This window comes from Neurospora hispaniola (genome assembly GCF_033458365.1).
Source record: "Neurospora hispaniola strain FGSC 10403 chromosome Unknown B0T23scaffold_5, whole genome shotgun sequence".
NCBI classification, from domain to species: Eukaryota; Fungi; Ascomycota; class Sordariomycetes; order Sordariales; family Sordariaceae; genus Neurospora; species Neurospora hispaniola.
In genome coordinates this window covers 3,526,849-3,550,882 of record NW_026944410.1, presented here as the reverse complement: position 1 = coordinate 3,550,882, position 24,034 = coordinate 3,526,849, and the positions used below count along the sequence as shown (strand labels likewise).

Here is a 24,034-nt window from a genome sequence, read left to right as displayed (position 1 = left end):
CTTCAATCCAATGTAAACTGAGGCTGAACTGACTAAACGGGTACCGACCATGGCAATGTCGTCTTATTTCCGTGTCGAGGAACCTGAGACCGGTTCGGACCAGGATACTGTCCTATGTCATCGGCGTCTTGCGACCTGACTACCTCCATGTCTCACCATGTATTATCCTGACAACCAGAAAAGAAAAGCGGTCTGCTAGAAAGGTCTAAGAACACGGTCACTCGCGAAAAAAGTGGTGATTTCTGTTCAAAAAAAGGTCCGTGTTAAAAGCAATTAGTCTTTCCATTGGTGCTGATTCCAACCATGGGTTAGTTTTCCGCCCAATGAGAAGGAGTGGGGGACATCACGAGAGGATCTCATGCTGCGTGTGGCTTGTATGAAACACAGGTACGCTGAGTCTAGGAATTGGTGCAACGATAGCCCTTTCCCGGTCGGTAACGAGATACAACAGGCATGGTAGACACTCGTACTGCGTACCACAACATCCGGTAGGTAGTTTTTGAAGGTAGTGTTTGTGGTTCATTGCACTGGTACTCGACCGACATCCGGTGCTGGTCCGGTCGCCGTCCGGTGGTGGTGGTGGGATGCCAGGAGATTATTTTCCAAGCTTAGTTGAGCCCGGGAGAGCCAAGGATTGGGGGTGCATTGCTTTGGCACCCAGTAGCGGGATGTCATGAGGTGATGGGAATGATCGGTTCGTTGATGAATGTCGAATACCTAAAAAAGAAAAACACAAGGAATCAAGATACGGTGAGAAAAAGTGGGCGTTTCCCGGCACACCAGCACATGGTGACCCCATCTGAAGCGAGAAAACGAGGCTGTTAAAGGTCTGGTGGTTGACGCTGCATCCCGGCTGCTTTCCCGAGGCCAACAACAGACATTGGGGGGACCTTGCTCACTACCAGTATTCACGACACTGTAGCTGCTTTTGTGATTGTCTCTCATTGCAGCTCGCCAGCCCCGCGTAGCACAAACGAGCCGCTCTCCAAGATTTGCCAGTGTTTCCCCAGAGATACCTTAAACTCCCCTTGTCTCGCTCTTAGACCTTCCCCGGACTTTCGGCTTCCTTCAACGGTCATTCGACGCTTGTGAAAGATGACGGGCGAATAACTCATTAAGACCGGTGTTTAGCGGCGAGTTTCGGACACTAGTGTACCACCCGTTTTTGGTTACGACTTGCCACCCACGGTGCTTCTGATTAAGCGAAAGATTGGCGTTCTGATCAACCAACGGGCCCACCCGATGTGACAGTGGTTGGCGAATCCGTGGCTGTCTGATAACGATAGGGCTGCAATAGGCTTCCAGAAACGAGAGATTAGCGAGCACCACGGCCTTGGCGTGACGGTGATAGTGGAGGGTGATTGTGGGTGATTGACGTCCATATTGCCTCGGAAAGTGAAGAGAGGCTTCGGAGGTTTCACTTTCACAAATCTCCCCATTTCCTGAGGCGAAGTAGTGTGAGCTCCTGAAAGACGATGAGAAGCCCGCCCGAGTCGCTATCACCATGGCTACGGCAAAGCGGCTGCAAGGGCGCTCTGAGAAAAGCGAAAGATCCAATGCATCACCTCATCAGATGCCGTAATCAATGTGACCATGGCCCGAGTCACTTGACGGGAAAAGTGCCCACTGGTATCACGACACATTGCCCGTTTGGAACTGGCGCTTGAGGCGGCCTTGTCGGTACCTGAGCTGGCCATCAGGGTTGTCGAGCTTTGCTGGGGTAGCTCGAGCTGCTAAGAGGTTCTAGACCGCCAGTACCTACCGTAGCGTAGGCCGCCAAGATGCTTCGAGGAAAGGCTGGAATGTCCAGGAGAGAAAAGGTTTTCTTTTCTCGAGGTTGACGTGCTTCTTCACGATGTTACGGTTGGGTGGTGATGTGGATGGTAGGGTCTGGTCGGTGAGATGCAGGGTAATCGAGTTCCCACTTTGGGTTCCGAACTGGCACTGCTACGGTGACAGTTGGAAGTGTAGAGGTACATAACGGGAATCCCACTAGTTGCTGCCCAGTGTGCGGGATTCTTCATCAATAGGAATGCAATTCGCTACCTACCATAAACACAAACTCCGTCAATCACGACGTTCCCGTTGGACCTAAAAAGCCGAGGAGATGGGACAGGAATGAGACCTGCAGAGGGAGGCCAAAATCAAGACAACAAACCCATCACAAGTTGCAGCCACATGCGACGCAAATGCAGCGGAAACCTTGCCGTTTCCCTCACTCTGTCAGCGTGGATAATACGGTAAAGATACGACAGTCCCCGCCTGAGAAACCATGGTGCCGTTGTTGCCCTGCATCATGTTTTGGTGATCACAGGAGAAGACGGCTGGAAGGAGCATCACCACTGGCTACAGCAGGAGGCGTGGAGGCGACGGATGAGTGGCAGGCACTCACTTGAGAAGATTCACGCAGGTCGGACTGAGTGCAGCGGATCTGACTGTGTCAAAGTAGCCGCCATGTGTGTCTCTCATCAAACACTGTGACAGGGCTCAGATCCGCTGCCGACTGACCGCCTTCCCTTGGCCCAAAGCCCTTCTGGAACAGGCCTGACCATGCCTGATTATGCCGGTTACGCGGGGTAGGCTTGGAGCCAGCTTTTGCGCTTTGTACTGTGGGGAGACATTGAAGGAACTCCGCGGCGCCCGTATGTTCTTTGTATTCGTTATTTCCACCTCCAATTGCGCTGGGCTGACTGCCGATATTTGACTGTCTGCAGCATTCACGACTGTACCCGACATCCATCTGTACTGCCTTGCCGTGTTTGCGACACAGATAGGTTGAGGTGGCGCCTTACACAACACGATCAAGTGAAGAGTATTGCGTACCTTTATCTCGAGTCTCACAAGCCATCGTCGTGGCCGTCTCTTCTCTTCTGTTCTTTTCCTTCCATGAATACCGTACCTAACAGACAAATGTCGCACAACGTGAACAACAAAGTGGAGGAACTGTGAAGCGATCTCGGCTCCCACGGATGATGACCACCTAGAGTCGGACCCTGAACAGCGATCTTGCGACAGGCCAGTCGACTCTCCACAGCTCACGCAGCCAGGCAGTCCACCAGAAACCCACAACTCGCTGGTCCCTGGAAATCGAACTGGGCCCTTCCGTTTGCTCTTCCCCCGTGAATCACCATCTTCAGAGAACCAACCCCGGTCCTGCCGGGTGCAATACCTGGTCTCCCCCGTCAAAATCCCGTAAGAGCTCAGATGTTCATTGCCATAATTACTTTTTTCCCCCGTCACTCTAGGTACATATCCAGTGACCGCCTTCTCGTCATTCGTTAACCCTTACCAGATTTATTTTCCAGCCTCGACCTTAAAGTGACCAGGGATACAACTGGACGACATCCCGAGATCCGACCACATCATCAGCCGACCCCTTTTTCCTTTTTTTTTTTTTTTTTTTTTTTTTTTTGTTTTTGTTTTTGTTTTTTTTGGACAGACGTACAAAAGCCGCCCTTTGTCTCGAGCGCCGCCGCACCGCTGTCCGATCGACGCTGGACTGACTTCTTTGACGATTCCCGACCTCGTGCGCTCCTCATTGTCTTATCCGTGGACACAAACCCCCGACCCCATCCCCGGCTAAGCAACAAGTATCACCATCACCTCCACAACCTCCAGGCACACGCCACCACCGGGGGAATTGGTTGCATCGCTCCTCTATCAGCGCGCCGCGGCACCCACCACACCCATATCAATTTACCAAAACCACCATTAATCCCACCATTGCCGACGCCATCCGCAAAGAGAGGGGGCCAACAAAAGATAACACTCCCCCAACCAGCAGCAGCCCGCCGTACCTCCGCTACCTCCGCAGTTGGATCCAAAATCTCTGCACCAACAGACTGCGATTTCGGCGCCCTCCCGGTCAAATACACAACCATAAAATCGCAACCGCACCGTTCGTGCCCCCTTGCGACATACGAGCCGTCGCAGAGCTTGCAAGCTCGGCCGTATCGTCTTGTTTCCTTTTCATCCAATCACTGAAGCGACACAATGGCAACCTCCCGAGAACGGCCCAGACGAAAGTTCACACCCATACCCGTCGAGACCACGTTTGAGCGCTACCGGAAAGCAATGCCGAATGGCGAGCTTACACCTAGTCCGTCGCCGCGCTCACCATCACCGCCACCCCGCGAGAAACGAAGGTTCGCTCCTCAGCTAGTCGAATCCTCGGTACGAAGATCCCGCCGCGTAGGCGATGAAGGCCCTGCCACCAGACCCACCGATAAAACAGACATTACTCCCTACACGAACCACATTTATGCGCCCAAGGCCAAGGCTAAGAGGAGGCTCGGGCAGGGAACATCGATAGCATCACCTACACCCCCTGCCCAGAGGAAAAAGGGCCATTCCCGTCGAGAATCGTGTGACGATGAGATTGCCGATGGTTTCTTCGACTTGGTGGCCCGGGATGCCCAGGCTCAGAAAATGCAAGAGATGGCCATGAGTGCCTTCCCGAACAGTAGTGAGCGCATAGGTGGCGCTGAACACTTTTACGTTCGCGAAGGCTCGGAGGACGACGAGATGGCCACGAGAGGACGACCCCTGACGAGAGGTCCATGGGCTACTTATCTTTCGCGTCGGAACTCGTCCGAGGAAGACATCAGTTGGGCCTTCAAAGAGATGCAGGAACATGCCGAGATGCTGCAGAATGAGGCCAAACGTGATTTTGAGCCAGAAAGAGTCTCGACCCTCGAGTTGGACAATATGAGCTTTGACGAGCCACTCAACGATGTGATGAACCTGACCTCTGCCCCTAGGTCACCTCTCACCGGTTCCCCTCTCTGGGCATCACGACCGTCACCTGCCAACCGGGGCCCGATTGGTGAATCTCACATGCCACTGATGCGGTCTGAGTCACCTCTACCTGTCATTGGTGAATCCGCCATGCCGTACATCCCACCCGAGTCGCCCCCTCGTCGCCCAATAGGCGAGAGTTTCATGCCATACATACCGTCGGCGCCTTTGGGGAAGGCTGCAGATATGCCTTATGCCTCCCCAGCTCAGATACCCCCAGATACTGCGTTTGGAAGCCATGGATATGCCTTCCAGCCGTATGCCGAGCCCGAGCGAGACATGTCATTGGAACGTGCGAGGAATCAGCACCGACAACGGGTGAAGGCTTCACCTCCGATGCTCGGCCAGGACTTGGTATTCAGGATGTGCCAGTCCCCCAAACACACCAAGCTGGAACCAGACCATTTATGGGATCTGGAGAAGGAAACAACAAAAGAGGATGAGAACCGGGACCCCAGTGAGCAGCGGGGTCTCTGGCGTGGATACTGCTTTGCTCATGATAAGGACGAGCATATCATCCCGGCTGAGCGACCACAGTATCTTAGCACCCCTTATCCTTCACATTCACCTCGTGACCCCTTTGCGCAAGCCTTTGGGCAATCGACACCACCCGAGCTGAGCGCAGAAGGAACCCCGTCTGATGGTTTTACGAGGAACACATCTCTCCAAATCCCCCCTTGGTCACATCCCGAGCATCGCACCAAGAACAACGAGCGCAAGGGCCTCCACATGCTTCCTTTGCAAGGTCTTGAAGAGAGACTAAAGAAAGAGAAGGCGGCTGCCGATCTAGAAGAGAAAATTGCCGCAGAGTTTGACGACCATTTTGTCACACAAGTGTACAACTACCTTTCACTTGGGTATCCCGCATTAGCAAGACAATACGACGAGGAACTTGGCAAGATCAGTCGGATTCCCGTCGAAGAACTAGGACGGGACGACTACGCGATTATGGAGAATCTCTGGGGTGGCGATGACAGGAGGACCAATGGGGATGCAAGAGTCACTCCCGGCGGTACGGCCAAGGCTACCGGCCACATTATGCTCGATAGCGAAGAGAAGGACGATACTCCCGAGGAGAATAGGTGTCCTCGGTGGAAGGCGCTCAAAAAGTACATTTATGAGTGGGCGAGGCAGCACCCCGACCTGGATGCCATCAGTCCGCTGGCTTGGGGCGTACGAGAAAGAAGAGGTAGTTGGGGACTATAAGGTCTTCTGGCTATTGCCTCTACTGTTTTGTTTTGCGTCATGGCTTTTCGTTCCTCTGTTGGACGAGTCGAACGTTCAAGATGGAAAAGATGACGTGCGGAGTGGAGACTCGAGGTGTGCCTACACTAGCGGTACATCACCACGACGATCACTTTTCTTGGGTTGCATTTTTTAGCGTCGCGATCAAAGCTTATTTTGTCATTGTTCCAGGGCGTCCTTTATTAATTCTTGCTTGGTATGGTATTCGACGGGGCAACATTCCCTATTGTTAGCGGCAACATGATTACTGTTCCGACACAAAAGCATTTGCACGATGGGCACAACATTAACCGCCTTTGACTGTTATTCTTGATGAGTACGACTTATGACTAGTATCCCTCCCTGAGGGTCGCAGTATGTTTTGAGTGGGATTGGTAATGGGACAACGCACGAAAGTAGACTGTATATGATGGCCATGACGTACTGGGATGAGTTGTTCTGTTGTGTGCTTTGAGCTTGGAGTCTGGCTCCGTTGTTGATTTAAGCGATTCGTCTTACTGAATTTGACGATGCCCGAGGACGATAGAAATAGTACACAAAACGAAGCAAAGCAACACATGGGGAGCTTCTAGGCTAACACCACAGATAAAGTCGGAGGGGAAAGCAACGGGTCAACAACAAGGGATTGTGAAGCAATATTCCTTATTCGAATAATCACGAAACTAGTACAACAATTTTAACATGGACCAGAAATCACGGCGCCTCAAGTCTCAAAATCACTGTCGTCCCTTATTTCTGGTAACCGAGTCATGTCGTCTTGAGCCATAAGTCAACAGATGTCACCAAGCTAATTTAACCACGTGCGGACGGCAGACGAGGAACGGCCCTTGAATTAAATAAGCGAGCAAGCAAGGCCAACCCATCAAGCTGTTCCTAGAAGTAGTGCCAAACTGGAGCCGTCGGGTTGGGTGTGTTTTGAAAACGGGATCGGAACTGAAGCTACTTACTTATTCAGCCCTATTGGAAAAATGGAGCCAGGGCCGCCCAAGCTGCGAGGCACGGTGTTTATAGGTAGTGTACTGTGGGAACCCAAAACTGAAGGCATCCAGTCGATCAGGTTCCATGGACGGGTGACCCACCTTTGTCACTGCAGCCAGGGATGGAGCGGAGATTCTCAATCTTGGGCATTGCCGCTGCCGGAACGACCAGGGCAGCTACCATAGAGCAGGGACGCCGCGCGCAGCATAGCATCACTGTACTGTGTTCAGTTATCGTTCGCTAAAACAACAGCTTATCATCATCGTCATCCTTCCCTCCGTGCTCCGTCCCGCGAACCACCCAAACTCGGCCGGCCCTTTTCCTTGCTTCACCTTGTCACCGACTTTGCGCATTCCCGACTCCGTTACGGTTACGGTGTCACTACTACGAACCGCTATTTACCTACCCTACGACAACGAATTATCGCGACGCCAGCACAGCGCAAAGCAGCGGACCGGGATGGAGCAATCCCCCCTTACGCAACAGCCTCGGCCGGAGGCGTTCCAGGCCAAGATTGTGCAGCTTTATCAGGAGCTATTTAAGGTGTGTCAGCTTCTGATGTCTTGCTGCCGTCGGGTATACTGCAATAGAATTGGAGAAGGGAGAAGCTAACGTCAACTGCGCTGTAGGTTAGTTGACATCACCCTCGTCAATCCTCTCCCTCTCCGTGCTTCATCACATACATACCCCGCGCGCCCGCGCCCCTCGATAGTTGCCATATCGCGATCGCCGCCTCGCTGGTTCCATGAATCCCGTTTGGCCCGACGTAACCGACTCGCCCATTGATCGCGCGCGCGCAATGCGACAGCCTTCTTTTCATACGGACCCGCGCATACATACTGACCTATTCTCGCCCACTGACCAACAGGACCACGACCACGACGAAGACCTCGACTCGCACTACCACTCCCCCACCCAAACCGAAGGTTTCTGGACCGAGTTCTTCATCCTCAAACCCGCCCGCTCTTCCCTGCGCCAAATCCTCGACCCCATTTCCGCCTCCGACCTGCTCCATCTCTACTCCGCGCAAACCCAGCAGCTCTTCTCCCGCGCCGTGAGCGCGCTCAAGCCCACCAGGCCTTCCTCGTCCGCCTCTGCCTCTAGTCAGACTCAGAGTCAGAACAAGCAAGCGAACGCGCTTGACACGCTATCGGTGTTCCTTGTCAGCATACTAGGGAAGAAGTACACGAATCCAAGCTCGGACATTATCGAGGTGCTTGCGGGACTGGATAGTGTCGACCACGTCTTTGGGGAGTTTGTAGGGGCTTTGGATGGAATTGTGCGCGGTGGCAGCGGAAATGCAGGCGCGACGAGTATAGAGGTCCGGCGCAAGGCGGTGGAGGTGGCGATGGCGGTTACGGCGGGGGCGTGGGGGACAGGGTTGGGGAGTTATTTCATCCAGAGAGATATGTTTCCTGCTTTGATGAAGGTGAGTTTTGAACGGCTCGGGTTCGTTTGGATAAGAGGAAGGTCATGGGGAAGTGAGGGCAAAAGGCTGACTACCGGAAACAACAGCTTATACAAGACTCCGAGACGACACAAGATATTGTTCGGCCGTTCACGCTGGTCGGACTTCTTGCTAATTACAACAAGTTCGAGTTTCAAAACCCGTACCAGATGCGGCTGAACGACTTTGTCAATGAGCAAACGATACAGAAAATTATCAGAGCCGTGGGTGAGGCGTGTCTAACGCTACGAGGGCAGTATGTTGCGGTACAAGAGGATCTACCGGAGGGATGGTCGATAGCGGGCACGCTGAGCATGATTGGGTTGGTGAGGTTGAATAAACACAAGAAGCCCGTGTATGATGCGGAGACCCAAAAGAGGATGTTTTCGGCGCTGTAAGTCACTATCCACCAGGGGGGGGTTGAGGAGATACAAGGACTAACAAGAACAGGCCCGGCAAAGAAGCAGCCGTCCTCCTAGCAACCTACGACTTTACTCACGCAAATAAGCTCTTCTGCCACAACCTTGTCACCCTCCCACCACTTGCCAAAGGCGACGAACCACCCTTCTCGAGCTTCCTCTCTATAACCTCGTACATGCTCCAACACGCCCACTTATCACAACGCACCACCCTTTACAGCCACCTCAACCTCATGATCATCCGCCTCCTAATCGAAGACCCCGTCCTGTGCAAACGTCTCTGCAGCTCCGAGCCCGAGCACAAGCACCCCGTCCGTCTCTGCCGGCAACGCTCCCCTTACCTCCCCCACGTGGCCGGCGACCGCGTCCTCGCCACCGCCGTCCTCGACACCATGATTGACGCCGTCAACCACAACCTCCGCCGCCGGCTCGACGTCGGTCTGTACACCCTCTGCGTCGGCATCCTCCTCCGACTTATCAGCTACATGTCCCGCTCCCGCTCCCGCCTCGAGTACCACTGGCACGAGCTCTTCCGCTCTCTTTTGTCCTTGATCCGCTTCCTGACCACGTACGCCTCGGACCTCAAGACTTTGCTAGGTGGACAACAAGGCCAGCTCGACACGCTTTTGGATCTGGTGGTCAACACCCTCGCCCTCGGTCTTTCTTCAGGCGAATCGTTCCTGCCGACATCGGCAGCCTACGACGATCTGTTCTACAAGATTGTCGAGATGGGCGATGTGCTGGTCAAGTTCAGGGATGTGTACGGGCTGAAGAAGAGACAGAGTAATAGTATCGATACGTTGGTGAATGTGTCGGCGCACTACAAGGACATGTTGGCTTCAGGGGCTAGTAGTAAGGAAAAGTTGACGAGCGTGCAGGTTGCCGAGGTGATTAAGCAGGGGTATGAGACGTTGAGCATTCAGGCTAAGGAGGGGCTGGATAGCTGGGAGAGATTTAGGGAGGCGGATGAGAGGGGGTTGTTGAAGAAGATGGCGAGGGAGGCGGTGGGGGATGTGAGGGCGTTGGTGGGTGGGGAGTGAATGATGTGGATGTGGTAGTAGTAGGGAAATGGTTTGGTTTTTACACTAATGAGACTGAGATGGAAAAAGGCGTTTGTTTTGTTTTGTTCTGTTAGCGATGTATGGGATAGATTGTGTTTGAGGATGATGTACACTACTTAATGGCTTGAAGCCCAAATATCCAATCGGCCAATATCAGATGGACCGGACTGAACGGACGAGAACATACATACTCTTGTGCCTGATGCGAGTGGGACATGGTACTACCATCGTGATGGAGACTTGTCTTCTTCTCCAGGGAGCTGTCCCCAGACTTCAACTTTGTGGAGGGGACACACCGACCTACGTGTAGGGTATATACACTAGAGAGGGGTGATGTCATTGCCCCTGAGCACGATGGACCCAGCTGTCCTTGTCGTGCCCCTGACTTGACCGAATCAAGACGAAAAGTAAACAAAGGGGTCCATTCCGAACAAGGGGGTTCGAAGCAATCCCCCCTTGATTCCCGGGCTGGAAGTTGATAGGGCGACCAACCAGATAAGGCGCATTTGTTGCCCTCCTCCCCCTTTCCGCTTACACCCCTTGCCTTGGGTTCCTTCCTGTCAGGGCTGTGAGCCACTGCAGTGACCATCAGGGTCCTTTTGTCTGGGGCAGAATGGAAGACATGATGGAATGACACTGCATGGCCTGAGAGATGCGAGTTCCAAAAGTCGATACGGCAAATGCGATGGGTGTGAATGGATGGAGCCCATATGATTCGGAGTGGACCCCTCGTGGCTTACGAAGCATGTGGATCGTTCAAGACAGGCAGAATGTCAGCGGGATTCCTAATGGGCGAATGCTGATTGGCCAGGTCGGTTACCGGGCGGCTCCGAGGGCCAAGATTGCCATCCCATCACCATGTCATACGTCCCGGCTCAGTTTGCTTGCTCGGCTGACTTGACTTCAGTTGAACTTGCTTGGCCCGCACCCAACTGTCGAATTCCCGCCAAGCACAACTGAATCATCAGAGGAAGAACAAAGCCGAATTGCCCCGGCTGTTTCCCAACACACGACCTAACCACCAAAGTCTGGCCTTGTCACAGCCCTATGATTCCGACCTCTGCAATTCCCCTTTCTCCTTCTTCTTCCGCCGCCGTACATCATATCACTTCCACCACCGCCGCCATACTATCGCCGGCTTTCCCGTCTGCGATTGTACATTACACAACAAGCACAACAACACCACTACTACTCAAGATGAACGCGCAAAGGATTCTTTCGAGGAGGACGCTCTCGTCCGCCCTCTGCAACAGCAACCGCACCGTCGCTCACGCCCAGCGCCACCAATTCAGCACGACGCCCTCACCCGCTGTCACCGCTTTCCAGTCCTACACTCTTCCCTCGCACCCGCCATCGCCGCCGCGCTCCGGAAATGACTCCATGGCTTTCCCCGTCCAGCCGCCCATGCCGCGCGTACACGAGACAAGACCTCACAAGATTGCGTCGCCACCGAAGCAGCAGCAGCAGCAGCAGCAACAACTAAACAACTTTGCGCAAACGTCACCATCTACATCATCAAGCCCCTCTCAGCCCACCCCCGTTGCTCCCAAGCAAGAACAATCCAAGACTGCCGCCGCCGCCGCCGCAGCACAACCCTCCTCCGCCCCCACGCAACCAGCGCCCTCCAAGCCCGCCCCCCGCGCCTCCCGCCTGCGCGCCCCTCGCAAGGCCGCCATCAACCTCACGTCCGCGGCCGTCGAGCACCTGCGCGCAATGCTAGACCAGCCGGAGCCGAAGCTAATTAAAGTCGGCGTGCGCAACCGAGGGTGCAGCGGGCTGGCGTACCACCTGGAGTACGTGGACAAGGCCGGGGCATTTGACGAGACGGTGGAGCAAGACGGCGTCAAGGTCTTGATTGACAGCAAGGCACTCTTCAGCATTATTGGCAGTGAAATGGACTGGGTGGAGGATAAGTTGAGTCAGCGGTTTGTTTTCAGGAATCCCAATATTAGTGAGTGTTTATCTCCCTTTTTTTCTCCCTCGGTGTTGCGGAAAGGAATTGGGACGGGATGGTGGCTAACGAATGGAAAAACAGAGGAGCAATGCGGTTGTGGAGAGTCGTTCATGGTATAAATAAAGGACATGAATGGGATTAAATTTCGGTTAAGCTAGGGGTGGGCCGGGCGTGGAAGCCGAAGCGCCTTTCACTCGGTCAGTCATGCGTGACACGACACGACTCTTAAGAGAGCTACGGGACAGTCTTCACTTCAGTGGCCCCCTTGGCGCATCGAGAACGAAGGACCCAAGAGTTGTGTATGGAGCTTTGAGAGTCTTTTTGCGTCATTTGTTAGCGCTCGCGCGCTTGGGGTTTTTTCGGCGAAAGCATGGGTACTGGCGTTTGGGTAGAGAGCATTATTCCCTTCGTTGTTCTTGTCACTTATTTTTCCATTCTGATTCACTCAGATATGGACGGTTCTCTAAAGGGTCTTTTTTGCTTATCGGTAGTGGCTGCATAATTTTTCTCTATTCTTCTTGTCACATCACCATTTAGTAGACAAGGGAGAGAACTGGAGAGGCTTTGTCATCATATTCAAGAAGGTCTTGCTTGCATAAAGTGGTTCATCCCATGTTCGCTTCCACCGGGTTATCATGATTACATGCATTCTACTGTGTACCTTTTTCTGCGATGCCCTCTTATGACGCATGCTGTGGTTTTTGATGGCTGATTAATTATGACTTACTGACTTTTGTTAGTGCGGCTCGAATGCGGGCACCTGTCAATTTGCTAACGGTCCAGCGGGAGCTACCCCACATGCTTCAAGTATCCGCAACACACCTAGTTCCCCACCAGCACTGCAGCGGCAGGGACAACAGCTGTTAACGCGTTCGAAAATCAATTTACGCCTTACAAACGCGTCTCCCGTCACCTCCAATTTCGCCATCCGACAACCCATTTTTGCTATTTCTCGGGTCATCTTTTGAAATTCCACCGTTCAGACACATTGAGAAGACCAGATTTTGCTTCAATCTTGCTTTCATCCTACCCACTGACACATGCGACGCCATGGCGGTCACTTGTCCGATATGTAACCAGGCCGTCAAGGGCCTCGACAAAATCAACAGCCACATTGATTCCGGCTGCCAGTCATTCCTCGAGACAGCCGCCGAGAGCGCCACTACCCAAGCTGAACCGCAAAGTAGTGGACAACAGAGTACCCAGAACGGAAACCTACCACCAAGTTCAACCCAAAAGAAACGAAGTGCCGCCGACTTCTTCCAGACTCCTGCCAAACGACTGGCGGTGTCAAAGATACCCATTGCTTCGACACCCCTACCAGTCCATGGAAGTGCTGCTGCTTCGACTGCTGCGCAAACACCGAGGACTGGGACCAAGAGGAGGTTTGATGAGGGACCGGGGTTGGATTCACCTTCGATAGACGCGGCGAGGAATAGGAATGGAGGAGATGGGAGCGCAGAGACACCACAACAAAACGGGAATGCTGGAGAAGGAGGAGTAGGAACAGGAGGAGGAGAAGCACAACCCAGCCCACCGATCCAACCGCTAGTGAAACGCACAAAACCGAACAACCGATCCGCTCCCTTAGCCGAGCGCATGCGCCCTGGCTCTCTCGACGACGTCTTCGGCCAGGATCTAGTCGGGCCCAACGGCGTCTTGCGCGCGTTGATCGAGACTGACCGAGTCCCGTCCATGATCCTCTGGGGCGGTTCGGGAACCGGCAAGACGACGATAGCGCGCTGCATCGCCCAACGAACAGGTAGCCGCTTCATCGAGCTGAACGCGACCAGCTCAGGCGTGGCCGAGTGCAAGAAGTATTTCGGCGAAGCGGCCAACGAGCTGCACCTCACAGGTCGCCGCACCATCATCTTCTGCGACGAGATCCACCGCTTCACCAAGGCCCAACAAGACATATTCCTCAAACCCGTCGAAGCAGGCACCATCACGCTCATCGGCGCCACGACCGAAAACCCCTCCTTCAAAGTCGTACCCGCCTTGCTCTCTCGATGCCGGACTTTTACTCTCCAACCTCTATCTCGCGACGACCTCCAGCGCATCCTGCTGCGAGCCCTCAAACAGGAAATAACCGACCAACACCTGCCCCTCAGCCCACTAATAGACGACGAACTACTTTCCTACCTCTGCGCCTTTGCCGACGGCGACGCCCGCACGGCCCTCAACCTCCTCGAACTCGCTTTATCCCTCACCACCACTTCCCCCCCTCAGACAGCCAACCCCTGACCAAAGAATCCATCAAAGCCTCCCTAACCAAAACCCTCGTCTACGACCGCGCCTCCGACCAACACTACGACACCATCTCCGCCTTCCACAAATCCATCCGCGGCTCCGACCCCGACGCCAGTCTGTACTACCTAGCGCGCATGCTTCAATCGGGCGAAGACCCCCTCTTCATTGCTCGTCGCCTCGTCGTCATCGCCTCCGAAGACGTCGGTCTCGCCGACAACTCCCTCTTGCCTCTCGCAACCGCCACCTACACCGCCACCCAACAAATCGGCATGCCTGAAGCGCGTATCCCTTTAGCGCATTGCACCGTAGCGCTCTGTTTGGCGCCCAAATCGACGAGGGCGTACAGAGGGCTGAATAATGCGTTTTCGGCGCTCAGGGAACCGGGCGTGGCGGCGTTGCCTGTCCCCTTGCATTTACGGAATGCGCCGACGAGGTTGATGAAGGAGATGGGGTACGGCGCCGAGTATAAGTATCCCCCGAATTATAGGAATGGAAGGGTGAGGCAGGAGTATTTGCCGGGGGAGTTGGTGGGGAGGAAGTTTTTGGAGGAGAGGGATTTGGGGACCGAGGTGGATCCGGATGTGGAAATGGGGGAGGGGGAGGATGATGGGGAGGTTAATGGAAATGGGGAGGGAGGGGTGAATGGGACGACGACGTAGGTGTTGGTTTACTTGAATGGGTGGGAGGGTGTGTGGTTTTGTTGGAATAGTGTAATGTCTGGTTTGGATTGTAGGGCATGCATGATGTGCATTTGAAGCGTCAAAAAAAGGTTATGGATAGGCTGGCGTTTTGGTGTAAATTATTCATGTTGGCATAGCATTTATTGTTGGACGTTAGAAAAAAGACATGGAACGAATCCATGGACCCTTCCATTATAACATGGTTTTGATCAGTGATTGTGTTCTGATGGTACCAGATTTGATGACTTCCACTTAAATGCAATCTAGCCCTGGTTTGTTTGTTTTGTTTTGTTTTATTTTGTTTTGTTTGGTAGATAGGTACAACACAAAACGCCTGTTGCCAATAAAAGTAGAAAAGGTATTATTTGAGCTTTGGGTTTAGCGAACGAGTGCCGTGGGAACTACCCTCTTTTCGTATCTTTCAGTTTTGATATTTCGAAACAGATCGGGTAAAGGTTTGAGGAAAAGAGGCTTTCGTGGCCGTTTAAGCCTACATTGTCCGTCGTTTTAAACGAAGGTTTTCTGAGTAAGGCGAATGAGAACTCCGGACACCTACCCTATTCTTAAACCAAGATCAAGAACCAAGGTAACTAGCAGCCAGCATTGTACCATTTAGACCTTGTTAGTTGGTCAGTTTGGAATGAAAGAGCTAGATCACACTGGACTAGGGAAAGTGGTGGAGAGTCTTGAACATCGATGTTATGAATTTGAATTTCAACATGTTGAAGAAGACGAAGTGATATACATTTGAACCGCTGAGAGCCTTGATCATTGTCGAACCTCTGCAAACGGATACGAGGTGTTCTCTTCCACAGCCCAATAAAGCTCTAGGTTACCCTTATCCTACCCCTGTTCTTTCCACCCCCATCAGAAGAACCAAACTACAAACAAACTGGCATTATATCGTATTGCACATTGCTAATCATCAAGTCGTCTACTTACAAAATTCCCTAACCTCATTCATCCAAATCTCGGAGCTATCTCTATGGTCCCGCTTGGCTCAGCAAGCCAGGCTTCATGTGTATACTCAGAGCTAGTATGGCAAAGAGCAAAAGCCACCACAGGGGTGCTTGTACGGCCTTGAGGTGGACTTTGCGGTCTGTGTCAAGCTTGGGGCTACTTCCAGTGTCAACCTTGTTGCTGTTGCTGTTGCTGTCCACCTTTTCCTCGATTTGGGCGCCGAGGTTATCGTCCAGCTGAGTGACTGTTTCCTTATTCTGTTCTGAAGCTGTCGATGAGGCAAGTGCTTCAGCCGCCATGACCCTGGACAAGCCCAATGAGCGAATTGTTAGTGAATTTGTAAAGGTCGTTGGATGTTCGGATTATGCCGTACCTTCTCCGGTTTGCTATGGCTGCCATGAGGCTATTCCAGATGTCTCGAGTCTCCTTACTTTGCCATTGAAATCTGATGGTTTCTCGTGCAACTTAATAGTAGGGTTGTTAGGCATTGCACTTTTGCTAATCCATAGCCCGCTGTTGGTCGGAAATCTGGTTGGCCAATCTCACCTAGGCTAAGACGAGCGTGTACGTCGTCCAAGAATTTTTCCATAGTTGGGATCCCTGGGAGGACATTGTCCAGCTCTGCTCCGTGCTCAATCAACGGCTTCATGAGCTTAAAAGTATTTAGTGCCATGAAGAATGAACGGAGAGTATTAAGGCCTTCGAATTGTCTCTGCCCCTTCAATACGAGTTCTCTCCAGGGTGTGGTGGACAGTCCCCGCTCATTCACAAAAACTTCGTTCGGGGAGAAGTCTTGCGACAGCAAGTACTCTAGGAGCTCATGAAGCGGGCGTGATATTACGGGCCCCAGATGGTCGTAATCATACAAAAAGGGTAAGATAAGTGCATGGTAAAGTAGAGGAAACGGGGAAAATGGTGCACTCGGCGGTCGCAGCCTGACGGCTTGAAGCAGACGACCGACAGTGTTTACCAAGCCTGCCTCTACTGCCAACGGGAGTGACAATTGAAGTGATGACCGATTATAGGCTGGATCCAGAAACCGGGAGAAGCATGATTGTAATGCTGCTTCGTTGGTTGCGTAGTGTTCCCGTGGAATCGTCAGACTCAAACAGTCCGCAAGTTTTGCCAGAACCGGAAGAACGCTTTCGAGCGGTTCATGATCAATCGCGAGTAGCTCTTTGAATGACCCGCCTAAACGAGCGCCGTTTTGGCAATGCAGATAAGACAGCTGCAATGTCATGCCCGCTAGTGCGCAAGCCACACTGAAGGTAGGATCTGATATCCGTAGCGGAGCCAGATCCCAGACCTTTGGGTTATCCAAAAATTCAAAGACAGCCCGATGTATGAACTCGATCTTGGAATGCTCCGGAAAACCCCCAGACTTGTGTGTTTGTAACGGCGAGTTTTGGCTAATCCTTCTGATCCAGGGACATGTTTCCCTTGATGGGCACCAACAAATATCAAGGTTGGAGTCAGCGTCGCTTCGGGACTTTATAGCGAAGCCTAATCGAGGTTCTGCCTGTAAAAGGCCGCCGCAGCGACTTCGCAATCTTGCCATCATTGTGGAACAAATCTTGTGGGCTTCATGTACCGTAATGGTTTCGAGTGGATTATTTGATACGCAATCCATGTCGTTCCTATCGAAAAAAGCGAGTTCGATGGTCGCCAAATGGTCATTAGATGCTTTTCGTGCGTAAAGTATCTTCAAGGTCTTCGCCATCTGTTCGTGGTAATGAGGGTCAACGCTATTAAGCATGTGCACAAAGAGGTCCTCCAGCTCCGGCGGAAGGTCATCGACCCGTCGACATAGCTCTGCAATAGTGTCATAAGCCGCAAAACCATCTAGAATCGATCGACAAGCCAATATGACCCACAAAAAAACACCCGAAGCTTTTTCAATGAGCTTGTTTGTAAGTATGTTTGGTGATTGTACGCCAGAACCCGCAAGGATTTTCATGTAATCGTGTGACCCAATGACATCGTATATGTACTCCTTGATATCATTCCTCGTGAGACTCTCCATGTGAAGCTGGGGCACGCGGGAGAAGGCATCGTAACAGATCGCTATAGGCCGGCTGGAGACGATGACTTTAATTGCTGGGTTGGAGCAGAGACCCCTGATCAACTTGATCGCGTCGTGGAAGTTCCCTTGAAACTCGTCTAGTCCGTCGATGAACAAGCAGAATCGGCGTTTGGGCTGGAATCTCTTCGTCATAAACTCGGATGCAGCCCTCAGCTCTCCACTTGAAGGTGGGTCAGGCTCTTTATGAACGTTGACCCGGACTTCCTGCCATAGCCGCGGCAGAGCCGAGGGTAAATAGGAGGATTCAGCCTCCAGAAGCCGATACAGGATTGCTCGAGAAAGTCCCTCGAGAGACTTCTGTCCTTGCGTTCCAAGCCCCCAGAAAAAGAAGGAACCGAATGTGAGTGGCAAGTCGCCTGCCCAAGCTTGCAATGGCGCCCTCGTGTCAGGATTGTCATGGAGATATTTCATCAGCGTAGACTTGCCGCTTCCCGCTTTACCGCAAATCCAGTATACACCTGTCCCCGATCGAAGCCATTCAGACAGATCGTCCCACTCTGCTTCGCATCCTTCTCTCTCGCAAGCGGGTTTTAGCGCCCACTGAAGGGTCTTGACGTGGGCAGGTGAAACGCTGTCCTTCCTGTCATCCATGCAGCGAAACCATAGGCTCTTCAAGGCTCTATCTTGGTCTCGGGCCTCTTGCAGTATGTCATTTCCTTCCAGGCGGCCGTCGGCTGCTTGTTGAGGGAGCAGCTTGGCATTCTCCTTGTAAACGGACAACACCTCGTTCCTGATCAATGAGGCCAATAAAGAGACGGTCCGCTCAGAGGAATCTCCGGGAAGAAGAGCATCCAGTTTGGAAGTGAAATGAGATAGCTCCGCGATCAGGGTGTTGAATTTGTCCTTGTCCACGATCATCCACCTCAACTTGTCCGATGCTGGCGTGGTGGCTTTTCGATGGTGGATTCGAAGTTGCATGGTATTGTAGTCATTTTTGAACTTTTCCATGAGAGATGACACAATTGCCGAACTCTGAGATACGAGTAGTTGTGAATGGGGTCCATCCCTTTGCTCCACACCATAGCGCTGTTGAAGGGAGGAAGTTTCACTTAGAAGGTGTGTGATGCTGGAGAGTATGTGGGATACAGCTTCTCGGATGGTAGGGTTGTCGAGCCGTCGATCATAGTCTTCGTGAAGCAGACGCACGCGGTCTGCCCATTGCAGTAAGACAGCTTTCTCAACATGAAGCTTGGCGTCCAGAAGATTGTAGTCGTGGCCGTAGGAATGATAGGTAGAGAAATAGCCAAAAAGTTCAACACAACTCTTGAGTACACCTGCCAGCCCGATGACGCCGATGGCCAGCCCGACTGGCTCCATGGTGGTGAGAATAGGCGCGATGAGATGGCGTGTGAGTGTAGAAGGTTTGGGTGAAAGAGAGAGGACACTGATCGGGCAGCCACCCGCGCGAACCACGAAGATGTCACACAAACAGGAGAGGGGCTGAGTGAAGGTAGCATTGTTGGCGCAGTAGCGACTAGTTGTGAACCAATGAAAAGGGTAAGGCTATCGAGCCCATTGATTCGTCCTGTCCTTCTCGCTTTGAGGCCTGATGGGGATTGGAGGACGTGGGTTGGTGGTGAAGTACATAGCAAGCTGGTTTGTGTCTTTGGTGATTGGTTCTTCGATCATGGGTTTGATAGGGTAGTTTTGGGGCGATATTGGACAATGCCTTCAAGAATAGAAGATATCACTCAGTCTCACGGCGTCACCACAGATGAACAAACAAACCAGGACTCGATCTACCAACATGACAAGTGAGAGCCCATTGGTTGTTTTTTTTCCACTGAGACTTCCACTCTCTCCCCTCATGGTTAAAACCCCTCGTGGCAGGCGTTCCTTCTACAGATGTAAAGAGTTGGCGTCGAGCACCTTGCGGTTTCCATTTCGGTGATGACGCACTCATGAAAACTCTGCCGAATCGCCAAGGTGCAGATTTCGAAAGGGAAGGAGTGAAAGTGAGGGAGGGAATTGAAGAGACGGACGGAGCATGTAATTGGAAGGAGTGAGGGTCGCCGACGGCAGCTTCCATCGCCTTCCTTCTTTTCCCTTGGGCTCCTTGGCTCTCGCTGTGTCAAGATGGAGTCACAGACCATTTTCCCCGTCTGTGCTGACTCTGGCCTGCCTTCCCCATCAGTTCTCTCTTCTCAGCAATGTCGCGATGATGATCCAACCATGGCACGTCATCCTCAAATCCAGTATAGGCACCTTCCACTTTAGGGTACCTATGGCACTGTCACCTGTACTTGCGGCTTCTTCTGAACTTGGAGCCAGCCGCGTCCAATTCGAGGACTGGCGACAACATGGAAATCGCATCCGTCAGTCCATGGGTAATGCAGAAATGACACCGCATTTTCAGGTGAAGAAAGGCTGTGGTTTCCATCTACGCCATAACAAAATGGTTCGACTTTTCTCATCACTTCCTTGATTGTGAGGAACTCGGACAGCCCAACTGCGGGTGCCTTTGACGAAAGCCCTTGGATCGCCAATTGCAGCCTGGAATGCCAGGGTCACGGGGACTACAGGAAGACCCTTTTCGGGTGCTGCCGGCCCGATAGGCCTCAAATCCACCCAATCAGTCCCTTTTGCAGGACGCTTTATGCTGACATGTAGCGTGCCATCGCGAAGCTTTTAGGAGACTACTAGCGCCCCCCTGAAGTGAGATCCAAGTACCTCTAGGACCCTGAAGCCGATCTGACGGGACCCTTGACCGTCCATCTTCTTCCCTCCAATACCACCTACGTCAGCAACGGACGACAATTTTTATTTTCTTAACCTTCCAATAATTCGGCGCGTTCATAGAATGCTCTGGATCCAACGGAGCCGCATTGGATTGATGACATCCAGAATAGTTCATCCGTAACTGAAATCTGCCTCGCGAGATTGTACTACGGAACCTGGGGAGACTTCCAGTGGTCCAACGCCGTCCAAGGCGTCCTCTGGTTCGCATGTTCACCACCAGCGTTTCACTCCCGTAGATCAACCCGGACACACGACTACCATAAGCAGCGTTTAGGGATCCCTTTCCGTCGTAATTTGATTTCTTATTTTACGAGACGCTAGCTTTGGGGGATACCGTGTTGGACCGTTATCTTGTCCATGTAACCGACACACCAACACTGCTGCCCTGTATCAGTCTGATCAACGTCGCGGTCAACTAGGAGAAAAGATACTTGAAACAGACAACCCAATGGGCCGATTTCTAACCACACCGAAGGGATCATCGCTCACATGGCCCGTTGGTGGTTGAGTTGTCCTCTCTGCCATGGTTTTCAAAATTTCTGAAGCAGGAAATGTCGTATCCTCATCCGTCCTCCAGCTCACAATGCCGCAGAGCCGTCATGGCATTCAGTAATACCTTGTGGTATCCTCGTGAGCACCGATGGCATATATAAACCAAAATGATTATTGTGATGCCGAAAAAAAAAAAGCAATCAGTGAAGCAGACATCAATGATCAGAGCCCTGGGATCTCCGCCGCTTTCTCACCACTGCAGCCACTCAAACAACGCAAGAACCGAAAATACCATTCAACATGTCCAGCCCATCACCACCCCAATCCACACAAGCATCTCTCAGTCGTATTCCGCCACATGTGCTACACATGATCGAAGGGACGTCCGGAGTTCCAAGTCACGGGCCTTACACCTCTCTCCTGCGGTGCAATGGTGAGATAACTGCTAGACTCTCGTCGTCGTCGTCCTGATTCTTAATTTGTCAAGAGTTCTCCTGGGACGGGACGAGCGCCAATTCCTACACTTCAATGGCTGGAAGTTATCCACGGGTAAGTAATATCGTATTCCAGCTTGTTCGGATGCTAATCCCCAACAGAACCCGTCTTCGATCATCACAAACGCAACAAAGGGGTCGACAGTAAAGGGACGACAATGATACCATAGCAGACAATGCGCCAAAAGATTTTGCGGTTCGAAACTTTTATAGATCCCTTCAAGGAAAGGGGGCATGGGGGAGAGGGTACACTGTCGACTAGTCGAAGCTATGCGCATTTACTAGGAGTTAGGCCGAATAGACATACTCATCACATCGTACTATGCCCCTACTTCCTTGCGTTGTCTGAGACATGTTCCGTCATCCTCTCCGATAGGGACTTCATATCTCGGAGGATATCTTTGAATAATTGGTCTGGATGTCTTTCAGTAATGTGATATTCAATTTCACAAAGTTTCACGATGAATTGATGCGCAGACACTCCAATAAGTGTCGTGGGGTAAGATGATGTCTTGATGAAACGAGGATATCGAGGAAAGCTCGCATTGATTCAGGCATGTCAGCCACTCCAATTCATTGAGCCATAAGCAAAGACTGACAGTTGCAAAGCTACATAATCTGGATTGAAAAAGGAAAGTGAGTTCAGTCCAAAAGTTTCACATGAATGTCATCTAATTTGATCGAGAAGGGACATTCATGAACATGAATGAATGGTGGTTGAGAACACCTAGTCATATTGTGAACCGCATCCCGATAGGGCACCTAACAAGTACCTCTAGCGGTCATTGGCCAATCCTAAACCGCCCGCGCTGTAACCACTGATTCGCAGTGAAACAAGACTATGACGTAACCGAACAGGGACCAGCTCACAACCTTTTTTCGACCTCAATCTTACCTAACCTCAACCGCCCCTCTCTCCACTCTTCCCTTCACATCATCTCAATGTAAACAAGACCAAACATGCAACAACCCCCGGCAGTTTGAGTGGCTCATCAAGTCAACATGGCTTTCTCCCCCCAACACCACCACGGTTGTAATCACCACAGCGAAAACAACCACGCCGACCACGACAGCGACAACGACACCAAAATCAAATACACCCTCTCCAAATCCGGCCGTCCCTACACCCTCTCCCACAAAATTTATTTCCTCCGCACATCCTCGTCCTCCTCCTTCTCCTCCTCCTCCTCCTCCGATGACAACAGAAACCATCCAAAAACCATCCCCATCTCCCCCTTCCACGACATCCCCCTCTTCCACTCCCGCCACCAAGAAATTTACAACATGATCGTCGAAATCCCCCGCTGGTCCCAGGCCAAATTCGAAATCTCGCGCTCTTTACCTCTGAACCCCATCGTCCAAGACGTTTTATCCGCCCATCCCAACCAACCCCGGTTCGTGCCTAACCTGTTTCCTTACAAGGGATACCTCTGGAACTACGGCTGTCTGCCGCAGACGTGGGAGTCGCCGCACTACAAGGGTCCAGACGCGGACGCGGCGGAGGGCGCAAGGGGGGATAACGACCCGATTGATGCGTGTGAGATTGGTACGCGCGTGGCGTACACGGGGGAGGTGAAGCAGGTGAAGGTGCTGGGGGTTTTGGGACTGGTGGATGCGGGGGAGATGGATTGGAAGGTGTTGGTGGTGGATGTGAGGGATAAGCTTGCCCAAAAGGTGGATGATGTAAAGGATGTGGAGAGGGAGTGTCCGGGTTTGTTGGAGGCGACGAGGGATTGGTTCACGTGGTATGGGGTTCCGGAGGGGAGGAAGAAGAATAGATTTGCGTTGGGCGGGGAGTGGAAAGGGAGGGAGTATGCGGTTGGGGTGATTAAGGAGTGTGAGGAGATGTGGAAGGAGTTGGTGAGGGGGGAGGTGGAGGGGAGTGAGGATGTTTGTTTGTGAGTGTTGCTTGTTGGTTTTCGAGGGGCATTACGTTTCCTCGTTGTTGTTGTTGTTGTTGATGCTGACCATTTGTGAATAGGAAAAACACGACGCTGGATGGAACGCCGGGAAAGGTCGATCCGGAGAGTGTCAAGTTGCCGCCGAATGAGGACTTGCCGCCTGCCGAGGTGGAGCAGGATTTGGAGGAGGTAGCCTACGTGGATAGGAAGAAGGGGGATGAAGATGAAGATGAGGTCGGTACTGAGGATAAGGGGACGAATTACGAGGAAGACAGCATGACACATGATGACGAATGGGACGATTTAGCGAACGATTCTGCCCTCGACGACCTGAAAATGCTGAACGTCAACTTGAACTTCTGGTGATGGGGATGATGATGCTTGGGTAAGGTCTGCTGGCGGAACATTGACTTGAGTTTGCGGTGATGGTAATGGGCAGGTTTGAAAAAACATTGTAGGGCATCGTCACGGGTTTGTTATTTGGAGTTTTGTTTTCAGGAATCATCTCACCATCAGATCATCACAGGAAAACAG

The 24,034-nt window shown here is 52.2% G+C and overlaps 7 protein-coding genes across 7 annotated transcripts; 5 read left to right on the top strand and 2 right to left on the bottom strand.

Moving 5' to 3' along the window:
• Window positions 1-749: 749 nt before the first annotated feature.
• B0T23DRAFT_413681 (uncharacterized protein) lies at window positions 750-2,740 on the bottom strand (the record flags this gene model as incomplete). Its single annotated transcript, XM_062839534.1, has 6 exons — window positions 750-1,420; window positions 1,763-1,825; window positions 1,863-1,924; window positions 1,983-1,992; window positions 2,051-2,091; window positions 2,550-2,740. The coding sequence occupies 6 exons, from the start codon at window positions 2,738-2,740 to the stop codon at window positions 1,170-1,172; spliced, it is 618 nt and encodes a 205-aa protein (XP_062692275.1). The 3' UTR covers window positions 750-1,169.
• Window positions 2,741-3,766: 1,026 nt separating this feature from the next.
• On the top strand, window positions 3,767-6,166 carry B0T23DRAFT_176358 (uncharacterized protein). Its single transcript, XM_062833003.1, has one exon. The coding sequence runs from the start codon at window positions 3,994-3,996 to the stop codon at window positions 6,001-6,003; it is 2,010 nt and encodes a 669-aa protein (XP_062692274.1). The 5' UTR covers window positions 3,767-3,993; the 3' UTR covers window positions 6,004-6,166.
• A 1,176-nt stretch (window positions 6,167-7,342) lies between these two features.
• B0T23DRAFT_176368 (uncharacterized protein) lies at window positions 7,343-9,993 on the top strand. The gene is made up of 4 exons (XM_062833004.1): window positions 7,343-7,563; window positions 7,889-8,449; window positions 8,536-8,861; window positions 8,918-9,993. The coding sequence occupies exons 1-4, from the start codon at window positions 7,480-7,482 to the stop codon at window positions 9,924-9,926; spliced, it is 1,980 nt and encodes a 659-aa protein (XP_062692273.1). The 5' UTR covers window positions 7,343-7,479; the 3' UTR covers window positions 9,927-9,993.
• A 1,151-nt stretch (window positions 9,994-11,144) lies between these two features.
• Window positions 11,145-12,020, top strand: B0T23DRAFT_405829 (uncharacterized protein; the record flags this gene model as incomplete). Its single annotated transcript, XM_062839054.1, has 2 exons — window positions 11,145-11,898; window positions 11,983-12,020. 2 exons carry the CDS (start codon window positions 11,145-11,147, stop codon window positions 12,018-12,020), a joined length of 792 nt encoding a protein of 263 aa, XP_062692272.1.
• A 731-nt stretch (window positions 12,021-12,751) lies between these two features.
• Window positions 12,752-15,004, top strand: B0T23DRAFT_383136 (DNA polymerase III, clamp loader complex, gamma/delta/delta subunit). Its single transcript, XM_062837384.1, has 2 exons — window positions 12,752-13,890; window positions 14,013-15,004. Exons 1-2 carry the CDS (start codon window positions 12,952-12,954, stop codon window positions 14,808-14,810), a joined length of 1,737 nt encoding a protein of 578 aa, XP_062692271.1. The 5' UTR covers window positions 12,752-12,951; the 3' UTR covers window positions 14,811-15,004.
• Window positions 15,005-15,493: 489 nt separating this feature from the next.
• Window positions 15,494-19,235, bottom strand: B0T23DRAFT_361050 (prion-inhibition and propagation-domain-containing protein). The gene is made up of 3 exons (XM_062836273.1): window positions 16,338-19,235; window positions 16,165-16,255; window positions 15,494-16,094 (listed from the first exon to the last, which is right to left on the bottom strand). The coding sequence occupies exons 1-3, from the start codon at window positions 19,189-19,191 to the stop codon at window positions 15,815-15,817; spliced, it is 3,225 nt and encodes a 1,074-aa protein (XP_062692270.1). The 5' UTR covers window positions 19,192-19,235; the 3' UTR covers window positions 15,494-15,814.
• Window positions 19,236-22,601: 3,366 nt separating this feature from the next.
• On the top strand, window positions 22,602-23,866 carry B0T23DRAFT_405826 (inorganic pyrophosphatase; the record flags this gene model as incomplete). Its single annotated transcript, XM_062839053.1, has 2 exons — window positions 22,602-23,497; window positions 23,581-23,866. 2 exons carry the CDS (start codon window positions 22,602-22,604, stop codon window positions 23,864-23,866), a joined length of 1,182 nt encoding a protein of 393 aa, XP_062692269.1.
• Between the last annotated feature and the right edge of the window lie 168 nt (window positions 23,867-24,034).